The sequence below is a fragment of the Aedes aegypti genome, chromosome 3, assembly GCF_002204515.2.
Source record: "Aedes aegypti strain LVP_AGWG chromosome 3, AaegL5.0 Primary Assembly, whole genome shotgun sequence".
NCBI lineage: Eukaryota > Metazoa > Arthropoda > Insecta > Diptera > Culicidae > Aedes > Aedes aegypti.
In genome coordinates this window covers 230,762,060-230,774,651 of record NC_035109.1, presented here as the reverse complement: position 1 = coordinate 230,774,651, position 12,592 = coordinate 230,762,060, and the positions used below count along the sequence as shown (strand labels likewise).

The 12,592-nt window shown below is 39.8% G+C and overlaps 1 protein-coding gene across 8 annotated transcripts in view; it reads right to left on the bottom strand.

The window, feature by feature from the left end:
* LOC5567941 (A-kinase anchor protein 9) overlaps window positions 1-12,592 on the bottom strand; it is a 128,734-nt gene that overhangs the window by 63,354 nt on the left and 52,788 nt on the right. For 7 of the 8 annotated variants that reach the window (XM_021851143.1, XM_021851144.1, XM_021851145.1 and 4 more), the window contains exons 3-4: window positions 8,346-8,489; window positions 7,895-8,176 (exon numbers count right to left, since the gene is read on the bottom strand). In XM_021851143.1, coding sequence (XP_021706835.1) covers window positions 7,895-8,176; window positions 8,346-8,489 — 426 coding nt within the window. The remainder of the gene's footprint in view (window positions 1-7,894; window positions 8,177-8,345; window positions 8,490-12,592) is intronic. The other variant, XM_021851149.1, reaches the window with a different exon arrangement.

Genomic DNA, 12,592 nt, shown 5'->3' with positions numbered 1-12,592 from the left:
TATATTCCAACTCTTTCAACTTACTATTAATTTGTGTGGTTTGTGCTAACGTAAGAACAACACGGATACGGACATTGTCCCGTAGATGGGCCACATCGCGCCCGAAACCGGTCGACAGAAAGGTATTTTTTTAAGTTTTCTTGACGATAGTAAGAACTATAAGCGTCGCGTTACGTGAATGTCTTTCAACTTATTTGGAATCATTCTGGCCGGTTCCGGATTCTCTAGAACCGGTTCCTGGGGCATCAGTTGGGGATCAAAATTTGATCAGCACAAACATATCACCGGTAGTAGGGTAATCAAAGTATTTTGGACAGACCGTTACGCGTATATAATTTGATCATTTACGGCAAAATCAAATGGAAGTAGCCAAATTGTACACCCGTTACGCTCTGTCCAAAATACATAAAACACCCTATATTATGATGCAAATTGAGTAATTTCTTGTAACATAGGGTTATTTACAAGTATTTCCGGGATGTTCTGGAACCGATTGCAGACGCTGAAGATTGACATCAATGCGATGATTGCAAAACCTATCATGCGACACATCAATCTTCAAGAATTTTCACTGGGAGTATAATAAGATACATACTGAATAGTTAAATGTAACATAGGGTCAATTACAAGTACTTTCGGGACGTTCTGGAACCGATACCGGACCCTGGGATAGGACATCAATTTGTTGATTGCAATTCATATCATGCGACACATCAATCTTCAATTTTTTTCACTGGGACATAATACGATGCAGATTGAGTAATTTCTTATTACATAGGGTCATTTAAAAGTACTTCCGGGATGCACAGTAGCCGATTGTGGAACCCATTCAATGTGACATATCAATCTTCAAGTTTTTCCACAGGGAGTGTAATTTGATGTATATTACTGGGATGTTTGGAGTCGACTCCAGGATCCTGGAAAAGGATATAAATCCGATAATTGGAAACCTTATCAATCACATAAGCAACACTTCAATCTTCAACTTTTTTTCTCCGGGAGTATAATTTCATGCAACAAAGAATCATTTCCAACTACTTCCTGGATGTTCTGGAGCCGATTCGTGCGACACTTCAATCTTCAAGATTTTTCACTCGGAGTATAATACGATACGAAAACGGACTAACGATTGGAAACTCGGATCAAGGAACTGTAAGTCTCTCAAGAACATGGCCATACGGAGTACCTACTTCCAACACAGTCTCCGGTATCGGTACACCTGAAGATCACCCCAACAGGCTGAATCGCAAATCGACCACGTTTTGATTGATGGAAGACACTATTCTCGGACACTATCGACGTCAGAACCTATCGCGGCGCAAACATCGATTTGGACCACTACCTTGTGACGGTTAAAGTGTGCCAAAGACTTTCCTTTGTGAACAACATTCGGTAACAACGACCGCCACGGTACAATCTGGAACGACTCAAGCTACCCGAAGTCGCAAATGATTTCGCGCAAATGCTTGAAGCATCGTTGCCGGGAGAGGAAGAGCTCACCGAAGCCCCTTTTGAGGACTGCTGGAGTAGTGTCAACGCAGCCATCAACAACGCAGCGGATTGGGTTCGTGGAAGGAAATCGACGGAACGGTTGGTTCAACGAGGAGTGTCAGACGGTTTTGGACGAGAAGAATGCAGCGCGGGCGATTATGCTGCAGCAAGGCACCCGTCAAAATGTGGAACGATACAAACAGAAGCGAAGACAGCAAACCCATCTATTCCGGTATGAAAAGCGCCGCCTAGAAGAGTTGGAGTGCAAAGAGATGGAGCAGCTGTATCGTTCTCAAGTTTTACAAGAAACTCAATGCATCCCACCAAGGTTTTATGTCGCGAGCCGAAATGTGCCGGGATAAGAATGGAGGTATTTTGACGAACGAACGTGAGGTGATTGAAAGGTGGAAGCAGCACTATGAATACGGCGGATAAGGCGTGCCAACTCTCACAATAGATGAAGTTAAGGATGCTATCAAATAGCTGAAGAACAACAAAGCAGCTGAATATAATGGTATTGGAGTGGAACTTATTAAAATAGGCCCGGACAGGTTGGCCACTTGTCTACACCGATTGATAGCCAGGATCTGGGATACAGAACAGCTACCGGAGGAGTGGAAGGAGGGAGTAATATATCCAATGTACAAAAAGGATGACAAATTAAAATGTGAGAACTATCGAGCGACCACTATTCTCAATACAGCCTATAAAGTGCTTTCCCAGATCATCTTTGCCTTCTATCGACACTGGCAAGCAGATTTGGGGGAAGTTATCAAGCCGGTTTTGGGGATGGGCGATCGACGGCAGACCAAATCTTTATGTTGCGGCAGATCCTCCAAAAGTGTCAGGAATATCAAATCCCTACGCACCACCTATTCATCGATTTCAAAGCGGCCCATGAAACCATCGACCGCGAAGAGCTATGGAAGATTATGGACGAGAATGGTTTTCCCGGGAAACTGGCTAGGGATCATTCAAATATGACGTCCATCGTTTGGGGAAGGGGGGGGGGTGTATGGTGGGTCCACGAATGTGTGACAGTACGTGTATAAGGTATTCGAAAAAGCGTGACAGAGGGGGGGGGGTCTAGAAATCCCGAGAAACGATGGACGTCATATTTGAATCTTCCCCTAGACTGATAAATAGTGTAAATATCGGGACCCGTTATCGGACCCGTTTGAAACACGCAAACGACTTCGGCAAAGCAATGTTCTTTCCTGCCTCATGTTCGATATTGCGCTAGACGGGCGGGCTTCAACATGCGGGGCACGATCTTCAATAAATCCAGCCAGTTCATCTGTTTTGCTGACGACGTGGACATTGTCTGAAGAACCTTCCAGGTGGTTTCTGATCAGTATACCAAGCTGAAACGTGAAGCAGACCGGATTGGATTGAAGGTAAATACGTCGAAGACAAAATATCTACTGGCTGGAGGAACCGAGCGCGATAGAGCTCACATTGGAAGACGCTTGATGATTGACGGGGATGGATAACGTCGGATAACAACTGCAGCAGAGAAATTCGAAGACGTATCATTGCCGGAAGTCGTGCTTACTACGGACTCCACAAGACCTTGCGGACTGGTAAACTTCACTTCCGTACTAAGTGTACCATGTACAAGACGCTGATAAGACCGGTAGTCCTCTACGGGCATAAGATATGGAAAATGCTCGAAGAGGACCTGCAAGCGCTAGGAGTTTTTTAACGACGTGTGCTTAGGACGATCTTTGGCGAAGTATGTGAGAACGGCGTATGGAAGAAAATAATGAACCACGAGCTTGCGCAACTCTACGGTGAACCCAGTATCCAGAAAGTCGCCAAAGCTGGGAGGGTACGATGGGCGGGACACGTTGTGAGAATGCCGAACAACAATCCCACAAAAATGGTGTTCACCTCGAATCCGGTCGGTACAAGACGAAGGAGAGCGCAACGAGCTAGGTGGTTTGACCAAGTAGAGCAGGATCTTGGAAGTATGGAGCGATCGAGAAACAGGAGGTTAGCAGCCGTGGATCGAGTTAATTGGCGTAACATTGTGGCGCAGGTCATGTCCTGAAGGACGTAGCGCCATCAAAAGTAAAGTATAATACGATGCATACTGAATAATGTATTGCGACAAAGGGTCAATTACAAGTGTTTCCGGAACGTTTTGGAGCCGATTCCAGACCCTGGAGGAGATCAATCCGAATCGACTCTAGAATATTCCAAAAGTAATGTTAAATGGCCCTATCTTCTTCTTCTTGACATTACGTCATCACTGTGGAAGAGCCTGCTTCTCAGCTATGTGGTCATTGAGCACTTCCACATTTATTAAACTGAGAACTTCTTTGCCAAAGTTGCCATTTTCCCATTCGTATATCGTGTGGCAGGTACGATGATACTCTTTGCCCAGGGAAGTCAAAAAAATTCCATGACGAAAAAAATTCTGGACTGACTGGGAATCGAATTGTACACAATTACCCAATATGCATTGTTTCATACTCATTGTTGTAAAATCGTGAAGATTGTGCTAATCAAAATTTGTTCCCAACTGATGCATCAGGTTCTAGGGAATCCGGAACTGACTAGAATGATTTCAAATTAGTTGAAGGAGTCGGAATATACTAATGGTTCATGTTTCAGTTACAAATACTGTAGTTTTGTTTGATGCGTGAAAAATAATTATGGAAATTTCATTCGTACATACCCCACAGAACATCCGTATAAATCCGTAACCGATCATTCGACTCAGTAGAAGTCAAGAAACTTGAATAGTATTGTGTCAAAATTTTATTCAAATCGGCTGAAAACGCATTCTTGTTTACATTGTAAATCATTATTGTGAAAATGAAAAAAAAAGAATTTTCATGAAATTGAATGGGTCTACAAAGTACCTATTTGAATTGTAAGTCTGCATAAAAATAAAGAAACACGCTATAAAATAATTCGAAACAATCTTGAAGCTTAAGTGGCCTGGCTTGGGAAGCAGGGTCCCCTAAGCATCTGTTCTAAGGATACACCCAATAGTGACTCCAGAGATTCCTCCATGACTGCAGTGTTTCTTACAGAAACTTCTCAAGAAACTCCTCAGAGAGTTCATTTAAGACTTTTCCTGTGATTGAAAGGAGTTCAAGAAATTATTGGGAGGTTCAAGATGTAACCAATTCCTCAAGTAATCGCTAGTGAAACATTGTAATCTGACGAACTCATACAGGGAAGAAGTCTTACGAGCAATTTATACTCCTCATAAAGGTTTGAAGGATTCTTGATGAATTGTTGGAAAAACTATTAGAAAACAATACCAAACGAACCCTTCTGTAGAATTACCTTACGGAATCCCAGAAAAAGAAGGGATTATACAATTGGTATATTGGCACGAGCATAATAAATATAAGATCTATGAAAATTATTAGCTATAAATAAATTGGAAATTATTTCCTCCTGAAAAACTAAAAACGTTATGGTTCCTCCCTTTGTGAGTAATGTAAGATATGTAAGCCGTACAGACCAAACATACAACTTGTCTGTAAGAATTAATGTCTTCCTTTTACCCTAGAAAGCAATTTCATAGTTCAAGAGCGGCGAGCACATTATCCATAGGACACCACTGTGTTGTATTACAATAGCTGTTGTACGAAAAGTGTGAAACGTTTGAACGGAAGTATAAAAATATGCCCAACATGGGAAAGTGAGAAACTATGCGTCTTTAAAAGTGAAGCAATATGCGCAATAAGAATCGATGCTACAAACTCTACGCGACATCTTACAGTCAATGAAGTATTGATGGATGGAAAGAGGTGGAAACATCCGGAAGTGAAAGTTAATGTGTTTTCCATCGGCTTAGCACTTGGAAAATTCAAGTGGTTGATTTTCAGTAAGCATGTGCAAACAATTTCCACTGAACTGTATTTTAATGGTTTGAGATTATAGTGACGTCTTCATTTGGGAGGGAAGTAGGGATAGTCTGAGTGGTATCGCAAGTGGACTGTGCGTTAGCGTAATAATATAAAATAAGGGCTGTTCTCTACAAAATTTTGACACAGACTTTAGTGTATAACTTTTCGATTACAAAAAAAAACATATAAATCGAGACAATTTTCAATCCGAGATTGCTTGCTGGACTCAACCCCATCACTTTTAGCATGGTCTTGCAGATTAGCTGCGCATCTATCGTTACGACTGTTTGAGTCGCGAGTTTTGCAGAAATTTGACATACAAATTTCCTTACCTAGCGGCTAATTTTGTTCTAATGAGATTAGGACTGTTCTTGATAAAATTTAGACACAGACATTTAGTGTACAACTACATCGCAAAATTATAAAATTTTAAGATAATCAAATTGAGAATATTTGAATGCATCTCAATTGCTAACAGTAAAACAAAGGTGAGAATTTTGTATAGAAATCGGCGTTTGACACTATTATGAAACACAAACATACAATACCAGAGTTCTCGCTTTTTAATATTATATTATATTGAATAATATGAGTAGTTTTATTCACGTAGTAGTTTTTATGTGTTTACAATGTTAATTTATTGTTCCCGCTAATCCATTTTAAATCAATTCAATGTTTCGTATACCTACATTTAGAATATTTAAGAATTTAGCAAATCTGCCATTTATAAACACGTTGCGAAAAATTTTGAATGCTTATCTCTGCGAACTATAGATCTAGATCTGCCAAACAACGCGTATTCTATCCGCTTGTAGACATGCACAAAAACGGCGTGAGAGTTCACATTTTGTAGAATAACTGAAATCCACTATTTCTATTAATACATCGATTAAACACTGCAACTAACGTGTTGTTCTCGCGCATTTTTTGTGTCCATTCACTATTTGTAGTCCATCAATTATTCACTTATGGAAATTTGCTACAATTCTCCCCTCTACAATGATTATCCTTAACTGCGACGGACCGGATTATCAGTCAATTCCATTCACTTATCAATACCGTCGCACCAAAACGCAGCACGAAAGGCATACGTAACTAAAACGACCGGTCGTGGTACAATTCAAAAGCAAACTGACAACACGATTCAATTGAATCTAAAAATACGAACCCATAAGCTCACGCGGGTTCTCAAAAACGCTCGCGCATGCGCACAATTATGGGTACAAACATACGGATTCTAGTACCGTATGTTCTAAATAGTTCTCACTTTCTATAGGGAAACACTTCTCACTCAAGTTACGATTAGTAGACACTGCAGTAATAGCTTATTGAAAGTGTGGTACTGGATCATCTGTAGAGTGGACCCGCAAGATCAAAATAACAGCATTATCATGGCCATGCGACATCATAGAAATTTTAAATTAAAAATACAATATCTCAATATTTCAAAATCAATTTACCATTACCTAATGAAATATAAAATACAAGACCAAAATATATCACTTGAAGTTAAGACATTTTATTTCCGAAGTAAAGTTAGAAATTGTGACATCTAAGGTTTTATTATACAGTGCTGTTCTGAATAATAGCAGCGCATGTCGATTTTCATACAAAATGCTCAACTTTGACATGCTGTAGTTTTGTTCCCTTTCAAGCAATGGAGTCGAAATTTTCTCCACAGAACTACAAATATGCCCAATTTTGTAAACCCAAAATTCCAAAATTTTCTAACCCCCTGCCGGAAAGTGAGATACTAGGTGAAATTGTTCGAAAAAATAGCAGTTTTAAAAATTTGAATTTCGGCTTGACATTATAGTTTTAAATTGTATATCACTTACCATTGGAACAATCTCCTCTCATTTATCAAACCTACACCTAAACCGAAAATGTTTAAAATATTGGTAGAAGAAAAAATTTAAAATGAAAAACTGCTATTTTTTTCGAAAAATTTCACCTAGTGTCTCACTTTTCGGCAGGGACTCAGAAAAAAATGAAATTTTGTAGTTACAAAATTGATCATATTTGTAGTTCTGTGGAGAAAATTTCAGCTCGATTGCTTGAATGGGAACAAAACTACAGCATGTCAAAGTTGAGCATTTTGTATGAAAATCGACATGCGCTGCTATTATTCAGAACAGCACTGTATATGCATGATTAAAAAAGGGAGCAGCCCATGTGGCATAAATTCGTTTGGCATAAAACCATTTGGCTTAACCACATTAAACACTGAATAGTCATTTTGCATAATAATGTTTGGCATACCTGGTGTTTCATGATAATTATGCCCCTTTTTTATTGCTATTCTTCATGTTATGCCAAAAGGTAATTATGCCAATTTGATTAAGCCATTCGATTAATTATGCCATCTAATCAAATGCCAAACAATTTAATGCCATTCGGGTTAGTTCCATTTGTAAAAAATAAAACTTTCAGTAATCACTATCGTTTACTCGGCAAAAGCTAAATGAATATGTTTAGATGAAATGTTGCATGCAAGAAATAAAATAAATGTGCACAATGATGATGCTTACCTGTATCTGCACTTCTAGTTCCCGCAAAACATCCTGCCGAGCTAAGGCCACCTGTTCCTGTAGCCGCCGTTCGTAGTCGGCAATAATCTCGTGTAAATCGTCGATCGGTTCGGTACCGATATCCACGGTGGTGGTATTAGTGGTGGAGGTGGTGCTTTTGTCTATTAGTATCACACCAGCTGAAGGCGGCAAACATTCAGGCTTTGTCGCCGACGTTACGGTCACTTCTTCAATTGTGTGAGGAGATGTATCTTTGTTCGTAATTGGGTCTTCATTGTTAGGCTAATGTAGTTAGATGTTTATGTGGGTTAGATCCGGTAATTGTTACCGCAGAAAAGGGAGAAAAAATGCAGGAGAGAAGGAAAGTGACCACAATAAAAATCGTTATTAGTAAACACATGCTCGTTATGTGAAGAAAGTCATGCTTAATGGAAAGTAAAACAAATCTTACCAAGCCTTTTTCGTCGATATCCTTTTCCTCAAACTGTTTGAATGTTTTTCGCAGCTCTCGCAAATCTTGTTCATGCTGTCGCTTGAGCTCTTTCAGCTTATTCTGATAGTACTCCCGTAAACTATCGACAGTGAGATGGGCTTCCTGTGAAAATACAAAATAAAAATTCAAAATTGTGAGTTCAGTATTTTTCCATCACGTAGGCTGTGATACAATAGTACCCATGAATGTCACAAGCTTTCACGCTCCCATCGGTATCATGCAGATCTATATTCTCTATTTGAGGAAAGAACAAGTAAGACAGCACAAACAATAACTGACTACAAATGATGGACGATTTGATACCAAATCAGAATCGCCGGCCTGTGTCGGAACCAGATAGTACAACGGATTTAGAATCAGATGCAATTGTGCTTATTCTGCGCGGCGTGTGAGGCGAGACGAGTCGCTCTCACCTTGGGTGACGAGAGAGGACTTATGCTAATCAAATGGGAGCTAGTCGCCAATTGTCACCTCATTCGACGTGGATTTGCACGTCAAACGCAAACAGCAATAATAGAAGCCCGGAAGCAGTTGAATAATATTTGTTTCAAGAAAAATCCAACACAGTTTGTAAAGAGAACAGAAAACGCCATTTTTCTAAATACTGTCAAACCTCCATGAATCGATGTTCCATATCTCGATATCGACTCATGAAACAATACTTGGAACAAAAACAAAAATCATGGTTACTATGATGCACCCTTCAATAAGCTTTCCAAAGAATGATCCCTTAAATATCGACTGGAAATTTGACTGTAGTTAAGATTAAGTATTTACTTATGGAACTTTCATGCTGAATAGCGCCGTTTGGTAGCATAATTTTGAATCAAATGGATTATAACATGTTAAACATGCTTTAGCCTTGGACAGAATAAACAACTTTCTTGAAGACATCATTTTCATGACTACGCAATCACGATATTTGGGTTGGAAATACAGCATACTCAGTATCACCATCTAGCGGAAGAATTCCAAACCAAGTAAGGCCCATCACAAGTTATACTTGATTTACTGAAGCATTTAGTCGAAAACTTCATCTTTTGATGTAATCGGGATCCTAAGATATTAGTAATAATAAATATACATGCTCACTAGCGCCACCTGTTGGATGATTTTTAAAACTTGAGGCCCTTCGCATTTAGGCTTCTGTCTAATGAACAACTTTGCCGAATATGTAGTATTTCTTGGTAATGAAAATATCTCAGGATATTTTTTTTTGGGAATCAGGATCCAAAGATATCTGCGTCTATCTGATCTACTAAACAACTTTGCTGAAGACACCATCTTGCTATAATATCGCTATCCTGAGATGTTTTTTACAGTAGGGAAATCTGCAAACTGACGCCTGAGAAGGTAACTCAGGCAGTATGGGGTTGCCGCACCAACGATAACCCACTAAAACCAGCCAATGCACTGTACTTGAGAAAATCTTGTTGAATTGCTCAAGTGGTGTACAGTGCATCGATATTACCCTTGGCCTCAGACCCTTATCTCCCCGGACCCACCTTACGGTATTTCGGTATGGTACTGCAATCCTGAGTTAGCCGCGATCAATATACATCATGCTCACTAGCGCCATCTGGTGGTAACATTTCTAGTTGGGTGGTCTATCACATGCTAGACCTTGACGTACTCAATACTTTTGCCGAAGACGTCAACTTTCTAGGTAATCGGGTTCCTGAGATATCTGTGTTCAAAAAATGTCATACTCACTAGCGCCATCTGGTGAAAGAATTCCGAATTAAATAGATCATCACATATTAGTCCTTGAACTATCGAACTACTTTGCCGAAAACACCATATTTCTAAAAAATCGGGATCCTGAGATATTCGTGATTGAAATATTGCATGCTCACTAGCGCCATCTGATGGCAGAATTTCAAGTTAGATGGCCTATAATATGACAGTCCTACACGATGCGACCTACTAAACAACTTTGCCGAAGACCGCATCTTTCTAGGTAATCAGGATCCTGAGATATCCGTGTTTGAAAAATTACATGCTCACTAGCACCAACTGGTGACAGAATTCCGAAACAAGCAGCCTATCACATGTTAGTCCTTGATCTATTGAACAACTTTGCCGTAGACACCATCTTGCTAAAAAATCTAGATCCTGAGATATTTGTGTTCGAGATGTTGCATTGCAAAATGTCCACTTCATCGGTTCCCCCGGGGAACAATCCGATGGCCGCTGGAAGGATAGGATGTTTTCAAAGTTTCATTTGTCCACTGACCAATTGGTACCGTTGAACTAAAGATATTTGCCGAAGACATCAATACTCTATCTTTCATAGCTTTAGATTGACAATCAAAATTGCTCCGCGTGTACTCAGTACATGATGCGACCGCTGGTGTAATACATTTCTTGTCATTGTATCTTCAACTTTCCAGAAGAATACCCCCATGAAAAACTTTTCCTAAGTGAGCTAGATGGAACGCCCCACTTACCCCGGATTCTCGCTAGCCCCGAGGCACCTGTTTTTTTTTCGAATAACACTACCAAGACAGCCTATGGCCTATGGCTATCTTGGTAGTGTTATTCGAAAACACGCCAAGCCGTTCCCATAGGGGACGTTAACCACAAGAAAGGACGCTTCAAGTAATACTGTTTCATATGGTATGTCCTCTTTCACATCTAATCCAATATCTCTCACCGTTCCCTTACGCAGGGCTGGTAGCGATCAGACAGCAAAATAATAGTGACTTTAGTGACCAAATAGTGACCGAAAAGTGACCTAAATGTTTTGAAAACTATAAGTATTAGCCAGAAAAATTACGAGAAATCAAAATACGTTCTATGTGTATAATAATTCATCTACAAATTGGGTGAGTTTAGATTGTAGAGAACTGCAGTAGTTTGAAATATTTTTTAACCGTTATCTGTCTGGAATAACACGTGACTGTCATATGTGGTCAAAAAGAAGATGCATTGGAGATTTCACTTCTCTTTTACTTCTTTTTACGAGACGAATATTAGCTCGGTATAAATTACTATTTTATACTAGTGGTCCCGGCAAACTTCGTCTTGCCATCAAGTAGGCTTGTGTAAAACAGTCTTCCCATGAACAGAATCAATGTGCTACTTTGGTTTGAATCTTGCAACTTGTGTTGTACCGCAAACGCGCTTCATCTCTGTACTTTGGTTCAAACTTAGGTTCAAATAATGGCACACACTCAGATCTGCACAGCCGAGCAGTCAGCAACTGAGGTTTAGTCAGTGGTGGAAAGAATCATGCCGTTTACGCAAAATGAACCAATATTAAGCAGGATCCACGCTCACACGCTCACGAACCAACAGCGACCGATTTGGTAACAGATTCTTGCATCGGAGAACCAGAACAAAACAAATGTAAAAAGAGCGTGATTGCTGGATGAGCAGAGTCTGCTCACAGCTGTTCTTTTTTCCGTTCATAGCTATTTTTGTGAATAATTGGATGGATTATGATTATAATAGATACATTACAAACTAATGTACGACAGTATTGAGAAAATTGATCGATATGTGGTGTTATTGTAGAAATATCACAGGGAATCGGACGCGTGATTGCATGTCAAAATAAAATGATGCGATGCCCTTTACAGTATATGTGTTCGGGCGATCGTGAGCAAAGAAAGCAAGAACGCAATCGCACAAAATGAACCACCGATGCGGTGGCATTTTTCTGGTGTGCATGAACAGACTCTGTTCACCGTTTTACAGCACTGGGTTTAGTTGATATGTCAGCAAAAAATCAAATTTGTTTATAGCAGCACCTGTGGGTGCCGCTGACATCAACACTTTTGCTGAGATGTCAGCAATCGAACTTTAACCGAGATTTGCACAGCTGAGATCGGCATTCTGATTTAAGTGTGCACAACGCAGACAGACAGAGAACGGTTGAAATCCACGCGGATAAATTTCTATGATTATATATGGAACTTCTTGGTTCAAATCGCAAGACCCTTGAGGCTTGAATATTTATTCAAGCCTCAAGGGTCTTGCGATTTGAACCAAGAAGTTCCATAAGTATATGATCGTAGAAATTTATCCGCGTGGATTTATTTAAGCAGATCAACTAAGATCAATACTTTAAATAACACTTAGCGGTAACTTTATGAAAAAACCAAGGATTTTACTATATCACACTACAAGGCACGATAAGTAGAAATTGCTAAGCGTGGATATCAACTATTTTCTGTCTTTGGGCTTGTTCACAAATTTCA